The 27,890-nt window shown below is 38.4% G+C and overlaps 2 protein-coding genes across 2 annotated transcripts; both read right to left on the reverse strand.

The window, feature by feature from the left end:
* Positions 1-1,107: 1,107 nt before the first annotated feature.
* LOC120417111 (uncharacterized) lies at positions 1,108-2,915 on the reverse strand. Its single transcript, XM_052710875.1, has 2 exons — positions 2,176-2,915; positions 1,108-2,108 (listed from the first exon to the last, which is right to left on the reverse strand). Exons 1-2 carry the CDS (start codon positions 2,549-2,551, stop codon positions 1,585-1,587), a joined length of 900 nt encoding a protein of 299 aa, XP_052566835.1. The 5' UTR covers positions 2,552-2,915; the 3' UTR covers positions 1,108-1,584.
* A 17,869-nt stretch (positions 2,916-20,784) lies between these two features.
* LOC120417107 (uncharacterized) lies at positions 20,785-25,737 on the reverse strand. The gene is made up of 2 exons (XM_039579084.2): positions 25,194-25,737; positions 20,785-22,459 (listed from the first exon to the last, which is right to left on the reverse strand). Exons 1-2 carry the CDS (start codon positions 25,644-25,646, stop codon positions 21,269-21,271), a joined length of 1,644 nt encoding a protein of 547 aa, XP_039435018.1. The 5' UTR covers positions 25,647-25,737; the 3' UTR covers positions 20,785-21,268.
* Positions 25,738-27,890: the final 2,153 nt, after the last annotated feature.

Genomic DNA, 27,890 nt, shown 5'->3' on the forward strand with positions numbered 1-27,890 from the left:
GACATTTGTTTAAAAATGATGAGAGCAAATACATTCTCCAAACATTTTCTACTGACTAATTTTGTTCAGTTTTTATTTTTATTTATCCCGTGTTTAGGAGGTCATTTTTAATATTTTAATTTGAATATATTTTATTTAGCTTTGTTTGTTTCTGGGCTTATTCTGGGCCATCTCCTATCATAACCATTAACTTTTTTGTTTTTTTTTTCATGTTTTCCAATCACTTTTTGATATTTTTTTTTGCTTGTTTTGCACTTTTCTGCTATAAAATAACACTATAATGATTAAAATTGTAAAAAAAATGCTAAGAGGCATAGTCTAGTTCATAACAAAAACTTGCTGATTTTGGATAGAGCCTTATGGAAACCTATCGTTGAGAACGGATCGAATGAGATAAATACGGCCAAAATCCGTTCAGCCAGTCCGGAAATAGTCGAGTGAGAATGTTGTGTCCTTATACCTACAAACATCCACACAGACATTTGCTTAGAACTTGATTCTGAGTCGATATGTATACGTGAAGGTGGGCCTAGGAAGTCAAATTAATAAGTTCATTTTTCGAGTGATTGTATAGCCCTTCTTCATTAGAGCGAGGTTGGAAAAACACAGCCAAAATGGACCTGTGGAAGAAAAAAATCAATAATATTTCCCAGGTAACATGCATTTGATGCCAGATTGATTTTTGGCCCGCCTGCGACATTGTTTGTAGACTTGAATTTTATGATTATTTATGTTGTTTCTCTTGACGGTATCCATGAAATAAAACTACACTGTATTTGACATTATGTTCATATATTTTTTCGAAAATTCTTACAAAAAGCATTTTTTAACGATATTCAATCAAAGAATACCACAGGAATGCATTCAACACCTTAACACTGGAACGCCCAACGCATGTCCAACTTACACGGACGCCCAAGCCTCCCAAAAATAAGGTGGAACAGTAACTTCAACTCGCTGGTTCTCGGGCATTACTCAGCCAATCAGGACGATTCTTGTTTCCAGTGATTTGTAGGAATGTCTAGATGATCCTTCAACTTTGCAGAATTTGATTTGATCAAATCTGTAATTTCTGCGACCGAAAACATCGTTCCACCTTTTTTAAAACGACTGCCTGCGCGGAATTTTTAGCGATTTTTTATACATGCGAAAAAAAAAGTTGCAACGATGTTTTTGATCGCAAAAATTACAGATTTGATCAAATTAAGTTCTTTAAAGTTCTAGAATCATCTAGACATCCTAACAAATCACTGAAAAGAAGAATCATCTTGATTGTTTGAGTTATGCCCGAGAACCAGCGAGTTGAAGTTACCGTTCCAACTTTTTTGGAGCCTTGGGCGTTGGAATGTTAATCATCGTGATTTTAGACAAATTGAATTTGTTTTTCAGGGAATCAACATTAATCAAACTTTTGTTAGTATGGTATCAATATTAGTTGGATTTGGTTGATTCTTCATCTTCGTTAAATACTAGTCAACAGCACATTAAATATCATAAATAATGAAATCTCAACACGACAAAGGTTAAAAATAAGGACAGAGTTCGCTTTGGGAGATCGCTACCACAGATTTTTGCCGGTGGTTCCTAGGCCCGGATCGTCTTGACGCCCTTGATGAACACGTGGTCCCCCGGGTTGGGCATGTACTCGTTGGTGTTGAGCTCGCCGGGCCCGTTGATCAGGGAGATCCTCGGTGGGGCAGCGAAGTAGGACAACATCGGGCTCGAGTACTGGCCAATCGGGTTGGTGTAAGCTGGTGCCGCGGCCGCCAGATGGTGATGGCTCTGGGACGGAACCGTTCCGTACTGGTGAACGGGCTGCTGCAGCGAAGAGGGCTGGAAGGGCACGAAGCTGGACTGGGTGGTGGCTGCGCTGGGCGTAGAGGTCGGCGAGGGTGGCGCCACGGCTCCGGCGTGGGAGTAGTGGGACAGGGTATGGGAATGGTGCTGGTGCGGCTGGTTGATTCCGACCGTCGGTTGTTGTACGTAGGACGGTTGGACGTACTGGGTGCCGTACGGGTTGTACATAACTGGACGCAACAGTTGGATGTACTGTAGGCCGCCGGTGGGTTGGCCCTGTGGGTTGATGTATTGCATGATGAGTGGGGATGCTGCTGGAAGGAGAGTGAAGATTTGTCAGCGATTATGTTGTGGATAATCCACGGTCTGAAATCCTACCTGGAGCAAGAACTTGGTTTCCGGTGGCATGTGGAGTGGCCATAGCCATGTAGTACTGGTTCAGGTTCTGATTGGACGTAGTCGGCACGTATTGGCTGTTCAGCGGACCCGGCGTTACACTGTACGCTTGTCCAACATCAGAACTCTTCGTTGGCAATCCAATGGGCTTCAGCGGGATTTGCTGCACCGAGGGAGCCACCTGATTCTGGAGCTTGCTCAACGTTTCACTGTCCGGAACCGAGATCGAGTTGTAATTGCTTGGTCCATTCACCGGATGGCGCGCCTTCCGGGTGTCCGGCATAACCGGTTCGGGATCAGCCCGGACATGGCCCACAACGACCACCAGACAGCCAATCATGCTCAACGTAAACTTCATTTCACTCACAGCCACCAAAACCACAGCAACAAGTTCGTCGACTTGAATGAAAACTCTTCTCCAACTTATTCACGATCTGCTAGGCACCATCAACCGCGCACAATTTTCCTTATGATTATGCCACCTCAAAACACGTGCTGCACTTGCACTTGCCACTACTACTGCTTCTGCTTCTGCTGCTGCTGCTTTGTGATTGATAAATGAATGCAGTGCTGATATGTGCAAGGTCTTTTATATTGCAGAGGGAAAAACTAAACCAAAACTTATCATACCGTGCTCCGATATCCGCGCCACCAAGACCAAAAGGCACCCACCAAGAAAGTAGGGGCCCGTCTCCTCCATAGCCTTCAACTACCGGAGTAGGAAGTTGGTATCGCGCCACCACCGTCCAACAGCAAATCTCACCTTCGTCGGAGGATACTCGGCGAGTGAGATGCAGGGAAACCCGAGTCAGAAACTGTCCCAAAAATTGATCGAAACTTGCTCAAAAAGACTCATCAATTTAATTTAATTTTATGCAGTTGATAGACGACAATCCAAAGCAATGATTTTCCAAAGATTATATTATATGAAGGTTTAAAAAAAACCTTCTTGTATGGACAGCTGCCAAAATTATATGCTTTGTTTTCTTTGGTAATAGAAAAAGTAGTTTCATCAAAATAAAAATAAAAATATATAATCGCTGTCCAAAGTCTCAGTGGATTGCTCCTCTATAAAATGTTCATGCATGTAACTAGAAGAATGTATTTCCAAATTCACCATTGTTTTCTGTTTATTCCTATTTTCATGGTTGTTGCATAATTGGAAACTAGGCGTCATCCATAAAGTATGTCACGCTCTAGGGGGGGGGGAGGGGGGGGGGGTTTGAGCATGTGTGACATTGCGTGTTATAAGTATAGGAAAAACTAACTTAATCCACCTATGTGGTTGGAGCCTTCCTCACTCATTACCAACAATGGCTGATTTGATGGGGTTGTACACAAATTTCATCTATTTTTTAGATCCGGAATAAAAAAGTACATAAATATCACTTAAGTGACCATATCTCGAGACAGGGTTGCCAGATCTTCGATGTTTTGGACTCGTTGGAAAGGTCTTTTGATAACCTAACCAACGATGGGTCGGATGGTGGAGCCGGACATAGTTTACTTACATTTAAATGAGATCCGGCTCCAAAAAAATACATAAATATCACTTAAGTGACCATATCTCGAGACAGGGTTGCCAGATCTTCAATGTTTTAGGCTCGTTGGAAAGGTCTTTTCATAACCTAACCAACGATGGGTCGGATGATGGATCTGGACATAGTTTATATACATTTAAGTGAGATGGGGCATCCAAAAAGTACATAAATATCACTTAAGTGGACATGTCACGATACAGGGTTGCCAGATCTTCAATGTTTTGAACTCGTTGGAAAGGTCTTTTGATAACCTAACCAACGATGGGTCGGATGGTGGATCCGGACATAGTTTACAAACATTTAAGTGAGATCCGGCTACAAAAAAGTACATAAATATCACTTAAGTGACCATATCTCGAGACAGGGCTGCCAGATCTCAAAGTTTTGAACTCGTTGGAAAGGTTTTTTGATAACCTAACCAACGATGGGTCGGATGGTGGATCCGGACATAGTTTACATGCATTTAAGTGAGATCCGGCTTCCAAAAAGTACATAAATATCACTTAAATGGCCATATCTCGAGACAGGGTTGCCAGATCTCAAAGTTTTGATCTCGTTGGAAAGGTTTTTTGATAACCTAACCAACGATGGGTCGGATGGTGGATCCGGGCATAGTTTACATACATTAAAGTGAGATCCGGATATATGTGAAAACACATTTTTATACATAACTTTTGAACTACTTATCGAAACTTCAATCTGTATAAAACTCGATCTATGAGACCCTAAACCAAGTCGAATGCAACAGGTTCAGGTCAAATCGGTTCAGCCAGTGTCGAGAAACATGAGCTAGTTTGTTGGTCACATACATACATACACACACACATACACACACACATACACACACACATACACACAGACATTTGTTCAGTTTTTGATTCTGAGTCGATATGTATACATGAAGGTGGGTCTACGACGTTTTTATACAAAGTTCATTTTTAGAGCAGGATTATAGCCTTACCTCAGTGAGGAAGGCAAAAAGTTGAAATTTTGAAAGTTGATTTTTTTAATTATCTGATATACCTTCTTAAGGACTTTGTTTAAAATGGTTAGAACTATTGGATAATTTTGACCAATTTCGTCAGGGTCATTATTTTGGCCATAAAATGTGGTCCTTAAGCTAAAATTATTGTAAAAAGTTGAAATTTTGAAAGCTGATTTTTTTTTAATTATTTGATATACCTCCTAAGGGACTTTGCTAAAATTGGCTAGAACTATGAAATAATTTTGACCAATTTCATCGGGGTCATTTATTTCACCATGAAATGGGGTTTCAAGCTAAAATTAATTCGATAAAATTAACTTTTGAGAGTTCATTTTTTTTTTATTTTGTTCTATTCCCTAACGGAATTAATTTATTTATTGAGAATTTTTGAAGTGTGAATAACAAAAACTGAAGTCGTCGTTGACGTCATATCCTGCATCCAGAGTCGGAGTTGTCTTCAAAGTATGGATTCAAAGTCGCTTGGAGGTACCCGACTCTGCAGCCCTGACTAGTACAGAAGAGTGATGGCAAATGGCAAATACACCAAAAACAAAAACTTTTTTTGTTATGGAGACATACAAGTTCAATAACATTTTTTGTTATTATGCTGCTCCACCTCTCCACACAAAATAACAAATCTTGTTATTCCTTCATGATTCCTTCTGTGTTATTGGTTTGTTATTGCAATAACAACATAACAACAGTTTAAGTTATTCTTCGAACAAATCTTTGTCATTGATTTTTGTTGTTTTAACAACTAATCCGATCAACCCAATAACATATTTCGATTTTCTCACAATATCAAAAACTGACCTTCACAAGTTGTTTCCGTCTGCTCGGGATCACCTTCGTCAAAAAAGACACTGCATATACCAGCTTGACATTTCGGTCAAGTAGATTTCCCATACCGATGGGCTACATGTTCCAGGGTGTAATATTACATAGAATTTCATAAAATAATGCAAATTTTAGTTTTTCACGCAGCTGGACTACTACCTTTTTTGCTGTGTAATCACAGGAGAGGGTACCGTTACACAATTGCTAAAAAAAATAATTAAAATCTACCTTAGTGAAAATTCATAAAACAGATAAATCGGATAGTGGGCTCCGCAAATTCAAGAAACAAAATCAACCAACCAACAAATTTTCTCATCAACTTCAGCTCGGGACACGGTTTCAAGTGTGTGGGATATATCAACAACGCGCGGAGACCCACAAACCATCGAGACGGCAGCATCCCTTCCCTCTCGAAGGTGCACTAGGAAGCAAAACTTCCTCGTTAACCATCTCGCAGGCCAACTCCGGGCGGCTACCGTTTGTCGTCGCCGCACGGGCTACCTGCCAGCAATCTGATAATTTATGTCATATCAATTATCGCGGACGAGAGCTGCGGACTCACACCGAACTGGATTCCTTATCAACACTGGGCACTGCGCCTGTAAAATTCAGCGGAACGAGGCGTGAGCTGGGCAGATAATATGCAAATACCTAAAGTTGTGAATGAAATCAAGAGCCTGGGTCCATCTCCGGTGCGAGCCATTTGATACGCTGCTGCATGGTGGTAAGCGTACCCGACAGCGAATGATAAAGTTTCAAGTTCACTATCCTGCCGGTCAACTGTGAAATCCATGCAAAGTGGCTTGCAACGGCAACGGCTGCTTTATGCTTCTGTACGGCAGAAAGAGAGAGTGAGTGGAGTGTATGTTGCAATGATTTGCCACCGAAGGGAAGTTCCAATTTGAATTATCAACAAACAGATAGTTCAATTAAATCGTGAACGTGGGACTTGATTGACTCGTTGGATTATTCCAATTGATTGGACGACCACAATTGGCTTATGGGGGAATGGCTAATCAGTTGCTTGAGGCTTTTACGTTGAGTTTGCAGGCATACCTGGTTTTATTGATTTTTTGTTCGTAGAAATTGTATTTCTTTGCAAACAGTTTGCTATCCATGATTTGCTGATGATTCTACTTTTTTCGCACAAACCACCAACTTATTTGAGTCATTCTCAACCAACTCACACAGCAGTTGCCCGACCCCTCTACGAAACTTTGTACATTTGTCATGAGTCTGAGGTCCGTTTTTTGATATCTCGTGACGGAGGGGCGGTACGACCCCCTTCATTTTTGTACATGCAAATAGACGTGTTTTTCAATAATGTACAGCCTCACGGAGAAAAAAGAGTTCCCAAAATCGTGAACAAGCGTTCATGAAAATGAGAACCACGAACAAAGTGTTCAAATTTCATGGTACGTTTTTCAAAATCGTATCATGGAATTTGAACACTTTGTTCGAGGTTCCCATTTTCATGAACGCTTGTTCACGATTTTAAGAACTCTTTTTTCTCCGTGCTGAAAGTGTGATGATTTGGAAATTTGACGCCAAAAGGATTTTTACGTAAAATTGAACGCCCGACTTGATGGCGTACTCAAAATTCTACAAAAACTTTTTTTAATCTAAAAAAAAAACAAAAAAGCATCTGTAATTATTTTAGAACATGTCATTTTTAGGGAAATTTAATGTACTTTTTGAATCTACATTAACCCAGAAGTATCACTTAGAACAAAATTTTTCCTTTTTAAATTTTTTGTATCTTTTTCATGAGCTACTAAGCACCATACTCTCTTGGGAATACGGGTCTGGTTTTTATAAAACGTTTAACGTGGATTTTTTAGATAACAAAATAAAATGGTTTCCCATACAAAATTCCATGGAAAATCGAATCGTATTGCGCTAAGTGAAGACTAAACCAATGGTCAGTTTTTTTAGGGTCCTAAAAATATGGTGTCTTGAGGAATTTAATGAAGATTCTACATCTGAGAAATGGTAAGAATCTGAGAACTATGGCGCCCTCAACAGATAAAAAAAAGTAAAACTGTTGCTTTTCTCCATACATTTTGACGATTTTTCCCATACAAACTTCAAGCGATTAGAGGGAGGGATTCCCGTGGTCAGAATGAGCTCAAATTTGGAATTTAACCAATCTTTAATTTCAAAGGGGTAGCCTCGAGAAAGACCGGATTTGATCCACCTTATTGAACAAAAATTATAAGTTTTGCATTAAAGTTTCTTCCAAGTCAATATTTTCCTGCTTCAAGATCTTATTATACATTTCAATAAATAAATTCATAAATTATAACTTAATTGTCAGTAAAATATTTCAAAATAAATGCAATGCATCAACGATTTCAATTAAGAGGCAGTATTTGTGAATTCTGCTCGATTTGTTCTAGAGGTCGTATCGAAGTGCTCTGATTTGGATGAAACTTTCAGCGTTTGTTTGTCTATACACGTCAAATACTGTGTCAAGTAATTTTAAACAGTAATTTGCAAAAGCTATGAGACCTTTCGAATGCAAATAAGAGAGTTGGAATTGATGTAGCTTTACGGAAATGCGAGCAATTTTAAGCTTTTTTAAGTTTTTTGGACCTCAAACTTCGAGCCCGTTTTACTTCATTTCCCTTTGTCGTAGAGGGCTCAAATTCGGCATGAGTTCATCTCATGTATAGACAAACAAATGCTGAAAGTTTCATCCAAATCGGAGCACCTCGATACGACCTGTTACACATTGCACAGTGGTCCGAAACCGAAATCTAGCGTGACAAAATTGATACCGGCCACACGTTAAGATTTAGAGCTTTGGTGTCTTCGGGACAAATGATCAGGGTCAATAGGGGCATCTTTTGGTATGGTGGACATTAGGGTGGTCCAAATTTTAGGGTGGTTCAGAATTTTTATTTTGACGGGATGACGAGATAGCGCTTTGGTGTCTTCAGAAAAATTGTAGGGAACACCAATCTGAGCAACTTTGCTGAAGAGCACAAAGCTCTATCTTCAAACGGGAAGTATCTAGAGCCATTTTTGTAATTTAGGTTGAAGTGTTTATGAAAAAATGAGTTTTTTGAATTTATCAACTCAGGCTTGTGTCGTAGCGAGTTGGTGTCTTGTAGACATTTGTAAAGCTTATTAAAACACACATTTATCTTCCAAGAGAGCAAAAATCGGACCTTTAAAACGAAAGTTATAGCCAAAATACGACGAAAAAGACGCCATTTTGAAATGTGAATAACTCGAAAAAGTGGTGGAGTTTGACTTTGCTCTTAGAAGCATCTGAAAGTTCACATTTTAGATTACATTTGCTGAAAATATCTCGGGGGTCTTTTTTGTTTAACTTATTTAATCTCTATTTGAAAATGAGCATTTTTTAATCGTTTTTTGCCCATAACTTTTGATAGAACTGACCAACATTCATTTTTCAAGAATAAAAATGTTCATTTTGACAAGCTCTACAATTGTTTAGAAGGGCTCAAAAATGTACAAAATGATCTAGTGGTTGTAAAAGAAGAAACAAGTTTTGGCTGAAATATTTCAGCAATCAAAAAAATAATTAAATTTATTTATTTATTTAAAAGTTCCGATTTTTGCTCTCTTGGAAGATAAATGTGTGTTTTGATAAGCTTTACAAATGTCTAGAAGACACCAACTCGCTACGACACAAGCCTGAGTTGATAAAATCAAAAAACTCATTTTTCATAACCACTTCAACCTAAATTACAAAAATGGCTCTAGAAACTTCCCGTTTGAAGATAGAGCTTTGTGCTCTTCAGCAAAGTTGCTCAGATTGGTGTTCCCTACAACTTTTCTGAAGACACCAAAGCGCTATCTCGTCATCCCGTCAAAATAAAAATTCTGAACCACCCTAAAATTTGGACCACCCCACTGTGCAGTGGTCCGAAACCGAAATCTAGCGTGACAAAATTGATACCGGCCACACGTTAAGATTTAGAGCTTTGGTGTCTTCGGGACAAATGATCAGGGTCAATAGGGGCATCTTTTGGTGTGGTGGACATTAGGGTGGTCCAAATATTAGGGTGGTTCAGAATTTTTATTTTGGCGGGATGACGAGATAGCGCTTTGGTGTCTTCAGAAAAATTGTAGGGAACACCATTCTGAGCAACTTTGCTGAAGGGCACAAAGCTCTATCTTCAAACGGGAAGTTTCTAGAGCCATTTTTGTAATTTAGGTTGAGGTGTTTATGAAAAAATGATTTTTTTGAATTTATCAACTCAGGCTTATGTCGTAGCGAGTTGGTGTCTTCTAGACATTTGAAGAGCTAATCAAAACACACATTTATCTTCCATGAGAGCGAAAATCGGACCTTTTAAACGAAAGTTATAGCCAAAATACGACGAAAAAGACGCCATTTTGAAATGTGAATAACTCGAAAAGGTGGTGGAGTTTGACCTCGCTCTTAAAAGCATCTGAAAGTACACATTCTAGAGTACATTTGCTGAAAATATCTCGGAGGTCTTTTTTGTTTAACTCATTTAATCTCAATTTGAAAATGAGCATTTTTAAATCGTTTTTTGCCCATAACTTTTGATAGAATTGACCAAAATTCGATTTCCATGAACAAAAATGTTCATTTTGACAAGCTCTACAATTGTCTAGAAGCTCAAAAATGTATAAAATGATCTAGTGGTTGCAAAGTTGAAACAATATTTAAGCTGAAATATTTCAGAAATCAACAAAATAAATAAATAAATATAGGAAACATTTCAGCTAAAACTTGTTTTTTCTTTTACAACCACTAGATCATTTTGTACATTTTTGAGCCCTTCTAGACAATTGTAGAGCTTGTCAAAATGAACATTTTTGTTCATGGAAATCGAATTTTGGTCAATTCTATCAAAAGTTATGGGCAAAAAACGATTTAAAAATGCTCATTTTCAAATTAAGATTAAATGAGTTAAACAAAAAAGAACTCCGAGGTATTTTCAGCAAATGTACTCTAGAATGTGTACTTTCAGATGCTTTTAAGAGCGAGGTCAAACTCCACCACCTTTTCGAGTTATTCACATTTCAAAATGGCGTCTTTTTCGTCGTATTTTGGCTATAACTTTCGTTTAAAAGGTCCGATTTTCGCTCTCATGGAAGATAAATGTGTGTTTTGATTAGCTCTTCAAATGTCTAGAAGACACCAACTCGCTACGACATAAGCCTGAGTTGATAAATTCAAAAAAATCATTTTTTCATAAACACCTCAACCTAAATTACAAAAATGGCTCTAGAAACTTCCCGTTTGAAGATAGAGCTTTGTGCCCTTCAGCAAAGTTGCTCAGAATGGTGTTCCCTACAATTTTTCTGAAGACACCAAAGCGCTATCTCGTCATCCCGCCAAAATAAAAATTCTGAACCACCCTAATATTTGGACCACCCTAATGTCCACCACACCAAAAGATGCCCCTATTGACCCTGATCATTTGTCCCGAAGACACCAAAGCTCTAAATCTTAACGTGTGGCCGCTATCAATTTTGTCACGCTAGATTTCGGTTTCGGACCACTGTGCACTGTGCATTGGTGAAAAACACGCTCTTAAGATTTTTCATAACAGTAAAATTGAGTACTAAAGCCCTGTCAATTTTGATGTACAACGGTAAAAAACATAATCAAAAACCATTTCTAATCACTTTTTTTCATTTTAATGCAAAATTTTTATTTGTCAAGACAACATTTTTTCGATGGATCAACTATGGCCCCCTTGGAACGAGCTGTCAATTAGGAGCTTTTCTGTCAAGAAGGACCGCGAGGATAATTTTCCAAAATTGATTTAAAAATCCATTTTAAACTCTTTGTGGTCGTACATCATTGTACTCACAAAAATAAGCTTTATCGCTGTAAACAATAATATCAGCAATCTAAGCTTCATTTTAGGACCCAATGATTGAAAGCATCTCAGTATAATAAATTATCAACAGTTGAATAACAGAGATGGCTCTGGTTAAATTATGGTAAAACCATCTTCCAAAAATCCTCTCAAGTGGTAGATCGGGGTTCAACCGGTGATCGATAGCTTAGTAAAGGGAAGGTAGTGTATTGTCACAAACTGGACCTTATCAAGAAACCTTAGGAAGACAACCTATGGAATGTTAACATTAACCATAACATGTTAACATTAAGTTGATTAATAAACTGTCACTGAATCCGCTTTGTAAATGCCGGCCCCGATACTCTTCACGGGTGTTCAAAAGGAAGAGGGAAAGATTTATTTTTACTTATTCAAAAAAAAATGTAAACCATCATCCCCTCCCTCATATTATAAGCTTCGCTTCGCTTCGCTAGGAGACGGTGATTTTAGCGGATTGCAGACTGGATTTTCGCCATGTAATGTGATGATTGTCTGAGCCCAAGTTGCCTAGGAATCGATAATTGGGAATAGAACCAATTCCACCTGAACCAGATTCTCACCACCATGGTAGCCGTCCATTGCCGGCCGCTCCCATCTCCACCGCGCACCAGGGACAAGGAAAGGGAATTGGAAGACGGGAAGTGTTGATGCTCCACTTTTTTAAGAGTATTAAGGGAAAATCTCCACGGTATCTTCAAGTAAGTTTCGCTTGGAGTTGGACGGTTTTTGGGAAGGTGAATGGTCTGAGGAGCCACCCTAGGCGAGTGGTAACGACCTTTGGCATTGTTGTTCGAATTCTTCGTGTGTTCTCATTTCTAATGGGAATGCTTTCAATTCTTCTCATCTCTTATTGGATGAATTCTATCAGTCGCCCAGGCTATTTATAGCGAGGTATTTTTAGTTTCAATTTCAACTGCGCTTGCACAATCTTGCATGCAATCTTGTTTGAGTTCTGATGTTCAACTTGCATTCAATGTGATTCTAAGGCCGATTCTTGGATTCAACTATACCAGTCTAATTCCTCCTCAAGCTACCAATGCTCCACGGTTAAGTGGAAAGCATTTTGCTTGCCAATCCTAAGGACAGGGGATCGAACCCCGCCGTGAGCTTGTAGTTTTTTCATTAATTCCAAATTCAATGAGTCCAGAACTTTCTCGTTGGGAGCAGATGGGTATCGAACCCAGAACCATTCGCTTATAAAGCGAACATCGTAACCATTCAGCCACGACCGCTCCCATCCCCTCCCTCATATTATAAGACAGATAAACATTGAAAAAATGAAAACAATCTCAAAAAAAAAGACTGGGCTCGAAAATAATTCCAATTAGGCCAATGCAAATATTTAAAAAAGTTTTTGTCCCTCGGCCCTGGCCGAGGTCAAGGGGGGGGGCAAAAAAATAAAAAAATATAAAAATTAAAATAACAAGCCATAGTCTTCACATTTAAATGAAAAAAAGTGTTTTAAAATGCATTTTACACTAGTTCAGTTGATTTGCAATCATTAGTTTTCAAAAAATCTAAGAGCTGACAAAAACTAAAATTGTATCGAAAACAAATATTTTGCATCGAAAATTTTCAAAAAATCATAAGATTTTTTAATAAACCCAAACATGCTAAAAATGATTTTAAACGCAGGAGAATGTATTTTAATTTGATTTCAGCTGGTTGCACTTGAATTTTCAGTGAAATTTTGAAGTTAATGGTAAAAATATGTTTTTTGTCCCCTGATTTTTCGGGCCAATTTTGAAGGGGGTGGGGGGGGGGTGACAAAAACTTTTAAAAATATTTGTACCAGCCTTAGGGAAAAAATATGTTTGCTTTTGAGAAACTAAAATTAAAAAAGCAGAATATTCATCATAGAATCAATTTTTGTTATTTTTTAATACAAATTCAATTTAAAGTTTTCAGTAATTTAAAGAATAAACTAACTAGTTACTTAAAAATAGGAAACAAATTAAAATGTTTCAAAAATTTGTTTAATTTTCCACCTAAACGATGCCGATCGACACTCGTTAGGTACACTCACGCAGCCATAACGAAAAATTAAGAAATAATGCAAATTATGCTCCAGGAACACATACGGCACGCGTACTGGCAGATACGGCAATCAACCATGCAAAACAGAAGAAAAAGCACAGCCCATGATGCCTTGGGTGGATGCAATTACCATTCGCGATTAGTTGAATCCATCATGCGGTGGTGGTGATGACGACCACCGCCATGGTGCGCCACTTGCTGGGACAGCTCTGAGTGCTTCCTGCGCTAAACAGTTTATATCTGTGAGTTTTGAGATTTAAAACATTGATTAACTGAATTCATGTTCATATTTTTAGGCGTATTAACTTTGATTTTTAAGCTGGGAATTCCACAGTTTTTAACATTTCTAGTCGATTGAATGATTTTCAAATTTTCATGAATTCATCCTTTTGAAAACATACGCCATACACACTTACAAGACGAAAAGTTCGTCTACCCAAGGGTTTTACGCCAATTTGGCCAGAAAACTGGACGAAACGAGAGCGAAAGTTGTTTCAAGCTAGCTGTCGCTTTCTTGCACCCCCTTACAGGGCACCAGCACGCGGATTGTGCGGCTCCGGAAAAGCAGGCGAACCAGAAGCATAGACCTGGCTGGACGAACATGGTCATGTGTGCCATATTTATGTCCGCGGTTTTCCACGATCTGACCGCGATCCAGTGCAGTGATGACAAGGAGTTGCGGCGATGAGATAACAGTGCTGTAAATGAGGACAGCATGTCGAGCTGTCCATGTTGGTACGTAGGGGTAATTGTGGCTGTTTTGAGTTTACTAAAATTAATTTCACGGTATTTAATCGTTTTTCACTTTTTGGGCTTTTGAATTGTCTGTTCTTATTGGATTTTTAAAAAACTTTCTGAGGAAAGTTGCATCAACTATAGATCATAGACTCATAAACAGTCTGTTGACCGGGTCACTCACTTCAAGTTACGAGAATTTCCGCATCAACAGAACAGAGAGTGAGCCATTTCTTCGAATGTGATTTACCAAATAAGTAACTTGATTGAATCACAAAAAAAAACTTTCAATTGTAAAAATTAAACAAAAACCTACTAAAAATTATTACTAAAATGACCAAATTCAAAAAAAGAACTAACAATAAATCGAACTGTAGAAATGATCCTAATGATTGCGCCAGATCGCTACCATAAACAACTCAACACGACTCGTGACTCGCGTAGTAAATTATGGCACTATATCGACTAAATCTGCTCGAGAAAACTGGAAAGCTCCGCCAATGCACACCATCAGCACTAGCAATTCATGAATTGCGTTTTTTTTTCTTGTCACTTTTGGACCAACACCGGAAATGTTGGCTTCTGGTGGGATTTTCCATCGCGTAACATAAATCTGGCGGGCTGATCTTTATGGTTTTATTAGGAAACCAAGCAATCGGGGAAGTCGTCGGCGTTTCTGCGACGTTTGGAGGGCGCAACTATGGAAATTAAGGCGTGAGAAGTGGAAGTGGGGAGTTTTGGATTGACCAACGATTAGTATGAAACAATGAGGTTGACCTGCGTTGGACGACACGCAAAATTGAAGCAACGTAGATATAGGTTTCAGTTTATCAAGTATGACCAGAAGGAAGGTGAAAATTAAGATGTAAATGTGCGTGTTTCTGAAGATAATGCTTCCAGGGTTTGGACAAGCTAGTAATTAAATCATAAATGACGATACAAATTAAGTAATTTCAATGTAAACCTATGCTATATTCAAGTCTACTGGGAAAAAAATGATAGAAATAAAACTAAGATTTTTATCAACATCAAGACTAAGGAAGTTTCAAAGTTTCTCCAACCCCACGTAAACCATTATTTTATTTTATTTTAATGAATTATTTGTGATAACTGTGGGAAGATTACAAGCCTGCCAAGAATTGAAAATACATCGGATAAAATTGTCACATCTGATCAGAAATGTATAATTTAATAATGTACACAACCCAAGAGACCTTAGAGAGTTTACAATACTATGGTGAATCGGTTGATTCTCTGCAATTTCTAACTATGTATTATTTTCCTTAATCAAAATGGAGTGCTTTTTTAACTTATCTCTTTTCTTAATGAAGTCACTCTTTCAATAATTTGTTTTTTAAATGTATCCATTGAAAGCAGGTCATATACAAAATCATATATTTTTGTAATGATGCTTTTTGTGCATTAATAACGATTGATTTCACAGTCTAACATGATTTTTACTTCGTTATCAGAATTTGTAATTATTGTAAAACTATACTGATTTATTCAACATTTTTCCAAGGGCAGAAGTATGCCCCTATTTGAAATATTGATGTTTAATACCAACTTAACAATCTTTATGTTTATTCTTATTTGGATGAAAACAAAAAAAAACAACTTTTCAAGTGCTTTTCATAAAAGTTTTTCTGCGTTTGACGACGTTCTCATAAGTTGAACTTTGTGCAACTCAAAGAAGTTGTATAATGCATTTTTCAACACTCTTTTTTTTTGGCGATGAGGAGCAAGCCAGTTTTCACTTCAGAAGGATAGGAAAAGTAAGTAGTGTTTTCAATGAACACAGAAAATAAATAAAAATCGCACATCATAACATTTCATAAACTGTATCGTAGAAAATTTATACTAAGTATATTCACAGACAAGTAGAAGGAAAACATTTTTTTCAAATCTGCAAATATTGTAATTAATTTCCAATCGCTCAATTCAGACGTTGAATTAATGGTTGATGATTCTGAAAGAGTAAAAAAGAGGGAAAGAGTCTGCTTGTCTGCGGTATTTCTTTTTCTTCACACTTTGGGCGCCACTCAGTTGCAGTGAGTCCACTCGACCCGGCCGAGCCATCCACCGGTTAATGGCGGCATTCCGTGGGAAATTGGCCGCATACTCGGTGAACCACACTCGCGTTCGCGCCTCGACGCTTTTCTGCCTGACGCTTCGAGTAGAAAAGATCAGGTTCACGGCTAAACGAGAGTGAATGAAGCGCAGCGAAGCTTACTACAGTAAATCACTCAGCCCCTGGTGAGTGCCTTCTTAACAAACGACCAGTCGGCGAGAAATTGCCAGCATAAGTCTTTCAGTAAACCATAAAAATAGGATAGTCAAAAACTAGTTAAAAAGTCCCTTAAAATATTTATATTTGTCCCCTGCAAAAAACACCCGAAGAGACTTGCAAGTCACATACAAGCGATGAACCCGGCAACTGCCGTCCACTTCTGACTCACTTGCAGTGGCTTGAGCTTTTCGAGGGCACTTTAATTTCCCTGTTTTGCTGATTATGAGCATCGTTTCCACGTGTACGAGTGTACGTATCTTGTACTACTCGACGGAAAGTGATAGTTCATTTTCAGTTCAGTTTTCATCGTGATTATCGTTTGTTTTGATGAAATAAGTGCAGAGACCTGGCGCACGACCAATTTTACCCGCGACAGCCAAGGGTTGATCATACAGTACACGCGGATCTTGGTTCGATCGGCGAAGAAAAGGTTAGTTGATTGGATTGCTGGCGTTGAAGTAGTTTGAACTTTGTTGATCTCAATTTAAAGTGTATCGGCAGTACCGGTAGTTACGCAATAGGGTGGGTACGGATTTTAAAAAGTTCTCAGATCAAGTTCTGGTGTGGTTCCCATTGAAGGGCATACCCATAGAGACTCTCACGAAAAATTTCAGCTCATTTGGTTGAAAACTGGCTTGTCTCAAGCGAGTTCAAGTTTACAGGGAATTTACTATGGGAAATTTTGAATTTTCGTTCATTCGCTCCTACAGGCCTGGGGAAAACATGTAGAAACTTCTAGGATGGCCAGAAATGAGCGGAATCGTCTGGAGAACAACTTTCCCTAAGAGACCAGGTCGATTCGTTCAACCCCCATCGAGCTCAACGGCAATACATCCGGGGTTTTCGGAACCATCGGTTTTCCCCAGAAAAGCATCAAATTTTCCTTAGCATGCTATGAATGCTTGATGAACACCGCGACGCCACATGTAAAACATCTACCAGGTGATTGTAAAATTTGCACTATAACATTTTTTTGTCTTATTTGGAGGTTTACAATACAGCTAAATAGTATCAGGATCACCATAAATTTTAATTCTATGGTTCAAAAAGTAATAAAAAGTATTTTTTATAGGCAATGCTAGTCCACGTGGTAACGTTTTGACATGTGGCGTCGCGGTGTTCATCAAGCATTCATAGCATGCTAAGGAAAATTTGATGCTTTTCTGGGGAAAACCGTTGGTTCCGAAAACCCCGGATGTATTGCCGTTGAGCTCGATGGGGGTTGAACGAATCGACTTGGTGTCTTAGGGAAAGTTGTTCTCCAGACGATTCCGCTCATTTCTAGCCATCCTAGAAGTTTCTACATGTTTTCCCCAGGCCTGTAGGAGCGAATGAACGAAAATTCAAAATTTCCCATAGTAATTTCCATGTAAACTTGAACTTGCTTGAGACAAGCCAGTTTTCAACCAAATGAGCTGAAATTTGGCGTGAGAGTCCCTATGGGTATGCCCTTCAAGGAAAACCACACCAGAACTTGATCTGAGAACTTTTCAAAATCCGTACCCACCCTATTACGCAATTCCTTCACATCTTGTTTGGAGTGATTTTTCATCAACGACATTATATTTATTCTTGTGTAAGCATATATTTTTATAGGATTGTTTTATTTACCTGATAAATTAATGAAGGAAAATTTAATTATAATGCGTGTGGTAATATTACACAGAGTTTTGAGGGTTTAGTTGTACATTAAATTTGAAGGTTCAGCTTTAAAAGCTGAAAATGGTCTCCATATCTCAATTAGGACCAAAGGGCAATTGTATCTAGTGAGCACGAGCAGGGAAATTCAAAAATAAGAAATAACAACATTAAATTAAACGACAAAGAATGTTGAGAATTCTACAGCGAACAAGTTGAGCCACAAATATTACTCTACTCTACTCTACTCTACTCTACTCTACTCTACTCTACTCTACTCTACTCTACTCTACTCTACTCTACTCTACTCTACTCTACTCTACTCTACTCTACTCTACTCTACTCTACTCTACTCTACTCTACTCTACTCTACTCTACTCTACTCTACTCTACTCTACTCTACTCTACTCTACTCTACTCTACTCTACTCTACTCTACTCTACTCTACTCTACTCTACTCTACTCTACTCTACTCTACTCTACTCTACTCTACTCTACTCTACTCTACTCTACTCTACTCTACTCTACTCTACTCTACTCTACTCTACTCTACTCTACTCTACTCTACTCTACTCTACTCTACTCTACTCTACTCTACTCTACTCTACTCTACTCTACTCTACTCTACTCTACTCTACTCTACTCTACTCTACTCTACTCTACTCTACTCTACTCTACTCTACTCTACTCTACTCTACTCTACTCTACTCTACTCTACTCTACTCTACTCTACTCTACTCTACTCTACTCTACTCTACTCTACTCTACTCTACTCTACTCTACTCTACTCTACTCTACTCTACTCTACTCTACTCTACTCTACTCTACTCTACTCTACTCTACTCTACTCTACTCTACTCTACTCTACTCTACTCTACTCTACTCTACTCTACTCTACTCTACTCTACTCTACTCTACTCTACTCTACTCTACTCTACTCTACTCTACTCTACTCTACTCTACTCTACTCTACTCTACTCTACTCTACTCTACTCTACTCTACTCTACTCTACTCTACTCTACTCTACTCTACTCTACTCTACTCTACTCTACTCTACTCTACTCTACTCTACTCTACTCTACTCTACTCTACTCTACTCTACTCTACTCTACTCTACTCTACTCTACTCTACTCTACTCTACTCTACTCTACTCTACTCTACTCTACTCTACTCTACTCTACTCTACTCTACTCTACTCTACTCTACTCTACTCTACTCTACTCTACTCTACTCTACTCTACTCTACTCTACTCTACTCTACTCTACTCTACTCTACTCTACTCTACTCTACTCTACTCTACTCTACTCTACTCTACTCTACTCTACTCTACTCTACTCTACTCTACTCTACTCTACTCTACTCTACTCTACTCTACTCTACTCTACTCTACTCTACTCTACTCTACTCTACTCTACTCTACTCTACTCTACTCTACTCTACTCTACTCTACTCTACTCTACTCTACTCTACTCTACTCTACTCTACTCTACTCTACTCTACTCTACTCTACTCTACTCTACTCTACTCTGCTCTACTCTACTCTACTCTACTCTACTCTACTCTACTCTACTCTACTCTACTCTACTCTACTCTACTCTACTCTACTCTACTCTACTCTACTCTACTCTACTCTAACTCTACTCTATTCTAACTGAAAAGTACAAAATTTCACTACTTTTTTTTATAAAGTAATATTTTTCCGCTTATCGCTTTGCCGGTCCGAAGGGTTCTTAGGAACTTCAGACATAATCAAAGAACAGAAATAAATCATCATCGTAGACTAAACAAATATTTTCTTGTTTTTTTTTTTTTAATTATTTTCACAGTTCTGACATCAAATTCGAGTTCTGTGACAACTGCCCTAGTAACATTTTTAAACTTACAGGTTTTATCAGGGTTCTGGAAACCCTCATACGGCCTAAATAGGCTTTTATGACCTACTTAAAACCTAAAATGTTACTAGGGTGTGACCCCATTTTAGTCAATATTTTCAGGTAATCAAGTTTGGTCTGAATTTAAAACAGTGGTATCGTTGTCAGGGGTGACATTGGGTCTGGGGTGAGATCGGGGCATAAAAATTTCAGCATTTTTGTATGACCCAATCTCACCCCACCGACCCAATGTCACCCCTAACGACTGTATGTTGTAAAATTGTATAACAGTAAGAAATTCAGACCTGCGGTGTAGGGGTAAGCGTGGTTGCCTCTCACCCAGTCGGCCTGGGTTCGATCCCAAACGGTCTCGGTGGCATTTTACGAGACGAATTTTGTCCGACCACGCCTTCCGTCGGACGGGGAAGTAAATGTTGGCCCCGGTCTAACCTAAAGGGTTTAGGTCGATAGCTCAGTCCAGGTGTAGGAGTGGTCTCCCTGGGTCCTTCCTCGGTGGAGTCGCTGGTAGGCAGTTGACTCACAATCCAAAATTCGTCAGTTCGAATCCCGGGGTGGATGGAAGCTAAGATGTAAAAAGAGGTTTGCAATTGCCTCAGCCATCAAGCCTTCGGACACTTAGTTTCGAGTAGGAATCTCGCAAACAATTTATTTTATTTATTTTAGTGTACCAAATAATTTTATCAGTAACCACAGACTTGAAACGTTTTAAAGAGTTTGATTTGAGTTTTTTCTACACCAATTTTTGAATAACAGAAAACAAAATAATACTAATTTTTCTTGTATGTATTTATTCATGTTTTATTTCTTTCTTCTTACGTTAAATCAACAAGTACAATTCGGTCAATTAAATATACACTCGGAGCAATCGCTCGGTAAACCTATCGCTAGAATTACTTCATCCATAATTCTGTAAGATTAGTTCACTTCGTTGCGCAAGAATCGCGCCTTTTTTTCGTTTGATTAATTCCGCATTCACAGTGCTCGGTATAAAGAAAATGGCATTATATATTACGACCCTATCCGGATGGCGTTTGTTCTGTGTTCAGTGCATCACATTTCGACATGGATCTCTTAAACCTAAGGTAAGCTTCAGAAGGGAACAATAACTTATCGGGCAAAAGTTTAAGTTTAAATGCTTGCGTTGGGAGTGGGGCAGAAGGTGCGTCATCACCGCGGAGTTTCAACAACAGCAAAATATATTAAAGTCTTTGGATGATCTTCCGCAGCCGGGCGTGATCGACGGCAGGACAGCGCCCCATCGTCTAAGGTTGCCACGGGTGGTGGTGAGGCTTGGCCGTAGTGCCGGACGGGGCCGACGCGTGGTAATCGTATGCAGACTCGTTGGACTCTTCCGAGCTGTGCGGTGGTTGCAGGTGTTGGTAGTGCTTGACGTTGTCATCGTTCGAGCTCACCGGAATGTAGTTGTGGTTGGGAGATGCTACTGGGAGGTACGTGTTGGCCGGTTTTGGCGGTGGTAGATATCCGTTGTTGGTTTTGACTGGTACTGGCGGCAGGTAGGACTTGGAGGGCTGGTCAAAGGTTATTTTGTTCTGAGGTTTGGCTGGCGGAAGGTACTGCAGAGTAGGGGCAAGGTAAGCATTGTGAGCGGATGATGAGGTGGGTGTCTGGGTTTGGGTATAATCGGAGATATCGTTGGAAGATCCAAGGTAGGTTGAAGGTTTGAATGGTTTCTGGGCGTGGATCGAGGTGTGCAACGGGGATACAACCTGGGCCGGAGTTTGGACGTTGATTGGCTTGATGGCCGATATGTACTTGTTTCCGGAGTAGATGTCCGGAACGGGTGCATTGACCGATGATGCGTAGTGCCTAACTCCCTTTGCTCCAGTGGGATACGTTGGTTCTGATAGTTGTTGTGGAATACCATAACTCGGTGGAAGGTAGGGTGTTGCCAACGGAGCTCCATAAGACGGAGATATCTCATGAACTTTGTACATTGTTGGCTTATAGTGAGCAAACGCGTCATAACTGTACGGTGTATCCCAACCATGACCCGTGGGGACGGCCTTGATTGAAATCGCTGGACTCGGTGAGTGCAGCGCCTTGATCAGCTCGGCAAGTTCCTTCGAGCCAATGCTATACTTCACCGAACTGTCCGCGAGCGAATTGAACCCATGCTGGCTGACCGGAGCAAAAAATGAACTCTGCGGAGCGGCAGCAAACTTGTACGACGGCATGCCAAAGTACTTGTGGCCCGAGTACTGTGGCAAGTTGAACGAGGGCTGCGCAATGCCATAACTGTATCCGGGATGACTTGGTGGGATGTAATCCATGTGACCGTATCCGACCGGGGCTTCACGTTTTCCGTGCGGGGTTTTGGCTGGTGCTTTTGGTGAAGCAGTCACGGGTGTGGCCTTGGTAGGTTTGGGCTTTTGTGGCTCTTTAGCGGCCAAAACGGCTGCCGATAGCAGCACGATGGCTGCCAGTCTGAAATGCTGCGAAATAGAAAATGAAAGAATAGCTTAATGTAAGGTGTTAAAAATAGATTCAAACATTTATTTTTTATAAACACGGATTCTAGCAGAGTTCTAACAGAGCAGGATAATCTAATGGCATTCTAGCACAAAATTTCCAACAATTCTAGCAGGATTCTAGTTACTGTCAACAAATTTCAAAATATCTATAGATATAAAGATGAATTCCATAAAATATTAGATTGTATTGCGTCAATATTTGAAGTGAGATCAAAAAATTTCCCCGTACAGTCCTAGATTGTATTGCTTAAATTTTCGATGTGGGGTCCAAAATTTAAAAAAATGTTAGGAGCGTAAATCTCCGCTGATTGAATTTGAACATGAACTGATTCACCAAACTGACTGTTTTTTACAATCTGTATTGAATAAAATATAAAAATGAAAATGGTTCTGGCATTAAGAAATTGCTCTAACCTAATTGGTGAAGAACGGGGGTGCAACTGAAAGGAAGGCAATTTGTTGAGAAGGGTCCAGAATCTTTCTATGGAATAGAAAAAAATGTTATGTAAATGGGAAAAGCTTTTCTTTGTACAATTTGTCATGAAAATACAGTAACACATTGCCCGGATACGAATTTGAGCATTAAACAATGCAAAACATAAATTAACATAACATAACATATATTTAGCTGTTTATTATCCAATAGATTCCGAACATTATTGTTTCAATCCTCTGCCACATCACACTATTAAACTTTAAAACATTTTAGAATCATTCACATTGTAGAGAACAGTTTTCAGAACAAGTTTCATAACAAAGTATCAGATTTGGTTCAATATAAGCAGAGATATGCCCAATTTCCTGAAATAAATAGTGCCTTTCTCAAAAAAAATCTTCATATAATTATCTTTCATATGATGGGCTCCACCTACTAAGATATTTTTTTTGATGATAATATTTTATTGAAACATAAAAATCATAACAAGTTTAGACGAAATTCATGAAAATTATTCAATGCCATTCATTACAAAACTCAGTAGGCAGTGCCCATCATGTGAAAGGTAATTAATCTAAGAATTTTTGATGAAAGGCACTATTTATTTCAGGAAATTGGGCATATCTCTGCTTATATTGAAACAGAACTGATACTTTTTTTGGAACTTGTTCAGAAAACTGTTTTCTTGATTCTAAAATGTTTTATAATGAAATGGTGTAATGTGGCAGATGATTGAAAAAAGATAATTTTCGGAACCTAATGCGTAATAAACAGCTTATTAAATAAATAATCTATGTTTTGCATTGTTTAATGCTCAAATTTGTATTCGGGCAATGTGTTGCTGTAATTTCATGACCATTCGTACAAAGAAAAATTTTACTTTGTATCGTATCGGGGTAGAAATCTGTTAAATTTGGTTCGATTTTTTATTGGAGGTCAAATATGGGTCAAATACAGTTGGTTAGAGTCCCCAAGGCATATTCATAAGACGTTTGAGTGATATCAACATGAATGCACCGATTTTCTATGGTTTTTTTGAACAAATATCCCATAAAATCGAAAATAATTCTCAAAAAAAAATTTTTGCTCTAGATCCCCCGCAGAATTTTTCGGTATACCCCGCAAAATGTCGGGAAAAATATTAGACATACCCAATTTTTTTTATCATTGAGGTCTCAAAAAAAAAAAAACACCGTAAACTTAAATTGATTTATTTCCGGCTGTATCTCGGCGAAAACTGATTTGGATTATTCTTGTTGCATTCGATTCGGAAGGATGTCAAGAATCACCTACAACGAGGTAGTTGCATTTCCAACTTTTTTGACCCCCTTGGTGCTTCGCGTAAGTTTGACCCCGTTGGTGTTACAAGTGTTTAGTTGGTTGGCAATTTAACAAACTAAAACATGAACAAATTACGTTTTTCTGTAAACTTATTTTTATTAGGTCCATTTAGAAATTCGAGTAAGGACCGAGGGACCAAGTTACTTTTTCATCATGAAAACATAAAATCTAATAGGTTTCAAGTAGCTTCATGGTTCATGAGAATAAAATTATTTAATTATTTGAATAATTTTCGAAATGATTTAATATGATTAATTTGTTTTTAAAACATAAGTTTTCATCAAATCTAAGTTTTAATGCATTTTTTTATGAAATTAAGCCCTTTCGTGGTGCAGTACATCATTTTTATCGTAAAAGACAAAATATGTTAAATTAAGTCAAAATGAAAAGAAACACAGACAATGCTTTTTGAATAGAATAAATTTTCTGCTGATTACACTTCAATTTCTATGAGATTTGGCAGTTTATCCTGATGTTCGAAGACATTTTTTAGGAAGTTGATGAGAGACGACAATTTTTTTTTTTTTTGACAATGGGTCAGTAATTTTTTTTTTGTTGAGATTCAAAAATCTTAAAACATAAAAAAAATTGATAATTGTCCCATTTTATTAAACAAATTGTCACTTTTTTACTCAAGTAACTTAATCATTTGAGTGAGATAATATTGTTTGTTCAATTTTGAATATTCAATAAGCCCTTTTTATCACTCGGGACATGTATAGCAAATCTTCACAGTTCACAGTTTCCTTAAAGTTTCACACTTTATTTGACTATTTATTTAGCATAAGTTGAACAGAACGTTTCATTCCAACTGAGTCACGTATACTTTTGATCATTAGGGGTGAGTCTCTTTCATCCAAAATAAAACTTCATTTGTTCGTGCATCTTCTCTGGATGACTATTTTAATATAAACTAACCATCATCCCAAACGTCACCAGGTTTGTCTTCTTGAAATTCACTGATACACTGCACAACACAATACGTCTCTGTACGCCAGCATCCAACGGTTCACCAAAATCTCCTTCAACTTTGCCCGCAAATCTCCGAATGTCCTTCCAGTCAGGGTCCCCAAACCAAATCTGCTCCAACCACACCACTCGGTACCACCCCAAAAAACTATAAAACGGATAGAAAATTCGAAACGAAACAATACACACGCCGGCAGTGCCGTTTTCCGCGCGCGGTCGACAATAATGAAATGCGACCGAGCTGCCAAAAATCACTTGTTTATATACAACGACCCAGTTCGCGGTCGGCGCCGCCACGGCTTCAAAGCCAATTCCGATGTCCGTCGTCCCGATGGCGTTTCGTTGCTTGCTTGCTGCAGCTGAGGCGTCGCGGCGTCCGTCCACGTGGTTGATGGTGGGCATTCTTTGCGAATCTCCCGCCCAAGATCACCCTCGCTTGGACGCCCATTTTGGGGGGAGGTTGGGTTTATTAACGAAAGATTTATATTTTTTTAAATGTACAAGTTGACAAGTTCGTCGATACCAGTGCACCGTAGGGTGTCCATAATAAGGGACTTTTTTCAAAGCCTCGCTTCACAAGTTGAATATTGTTCCTTTAAGTATTGTAGATCTCTGATTGAAATTTGGGCGAAAATACTAAACCATTCATACTCGACGGAGAAGTTTGTTTGGGAAAAATCTTTAAAATGTATGAAAACCCCAATTTGCTAACGGTTTTTTTCTGCAGGGTGCTATACTTCAATCCTGATATTCCCAAAAGTGAGATTCTCATCGGAAATTGAATGTTCTACATCTAAATCCAACATGTCAAAGCTATTAAATTCAATCCTGCTAATTGGAACTTGTACACAGCCAAATTAGGTTAAAAGCCTTGATCACACACATACGCTTTCTCATATGACCCTTTCGCTGACTTAAGAAGCTATTACACTACGGCAAACAAACAAACAAACAAACAAACAAACAAACGCGCACTTTTTGACAGTTTGCCTGCTTTGTTTGTTTGCCTAGATTTGTTTATACAAATGTCAACATTTTGCCTTGTTTGCGAGTTTGTTTGCTTGTTTGCGATAGTGTAATAGCTCCTTTAGTCATTTTCACTGATTGTTTTAAGACACTAATCACCTACCCAACTATAATTTCCAAAACATTCTCCTAATTAATGAGTCTCCGCCCAAACTTCAAAAGAGTTGTTGTAAATGGGAAGGGGCAAATTTTGGATTTTTAAAGAAATTCAAAAAATTTCCAACTATATGTAAATCCTTGTAATTTTGCCCGCTGAATCTGAATCTGTCCTCAGAATTGAACTAAAGTGTTATTATATCAATTTTTGTTTACGGATTGAGTTTTTTTAGGACATGATTTTACATGGCGCTAAAATATGTCCTGAGCTTTTTCAAGATACTTTGCATGAGCTTTGTGCGAAGTTCTTTGTAATATTGGTCGTGTTTAACATAACCTCCTGATTTTTTTATGAAACTTTGTAGAGTTACTTTTTAAAGTGTAACAGTGTTAAACAAAGCTGTAGAGCAGAGAAAATCATAAATTTTATGTTTAAGCATATCCATGCCTCTGTCCTCTTTTATGCTACCGCCATCAGGGGTGAAATTGGGTCTGGGGGTGAAATTGAGTCATACAAAAATGCTGAAATTTGTATGACCCAATCTCACCCCCAGACCCAATGTCACCCCCTGATGACGGTAACTAAACAGGCATGCCAGCAAGCATAGAACAAGACAACTCATACAAACTTCAACGACCTTAACCGATTTGGCTCAAAATTGGCACAAGTCCTTATTTTTGCTTAAAAAATCGAGCCAAGGAGTATCTCTTGAAACATTCCAAAATTTTAAATTTTTCTTGTCACCCTAGTCTACAAGTGTTTTTTTAGAAAAAAGTGTTTTGAAAAAGTGGTGATTTTGACAAATTGTCGCTTGTGTGATATCTTGTGACATGTCTGCTGTAAAAAGATAGAATGTGTCACAATATAGCACACAAGCGGCGAAATATGACATTTTTTAAAGTTTTCACCCCATGAACTAAATCGAGTGCTTTTGAAATTACTTTTACGGAAAGTTCAACAAATTTAGCATGAGAATGCTTGAATCTGGGTATTTTGCTAAAAAAAACTAGCAATATTTTTATTTTCCAAATAAATTTAAACAATGTTCTCTTAATACCCCAGCATTCCCTTTTTTCTCCCTCGCCTTTCTTTTGTGAATGAAATCTGTCTTTTGGGCAAAACATCAGAGTACGATGCACAACTTTATTAGCATTAGGGGTCCACATTTTATACAAGATCATAAAAGGGTTTAAAACGTATATTTTTGCAATTACGTTTACCTGCATTCTTTAGTAAAGAAATGGTCTACTTGTCATTATCATAAATAACAGTGCTGAAATAGTAGTTTATGCAACAAGTTGCAAAAAGAGGATTTTTTCAGCACGAGTCGTACATTTATCCATCGAGTTTCACCGAGTTGTATAAATACGAAGAGTGCTGAAAAAATCAAGTTTTGCAACGAGTTCCATACAACATTTTTTGCAATTCCAAAAAACACACACTGAGTGAAATTTTATGTCAAATTTTCATGTATTTTGTCAATAAATCGTTCAAATCAAAAAAAAATTGAAAAGTGTTACTTT

Source organism: Culex pipiens, chromosome 3 (genome assembly GCF_016801865.2).
Source record: "Culex pipiens pallens isolate TS chromosome 3, TS_CPP_V2, whole genome shotgun sequence".
Lineage (NCBI taxonomy): Eukaryota > Metazoa > Arthropoda > Insecta > Diptera > Culicidae > Culex > Culex pipiens.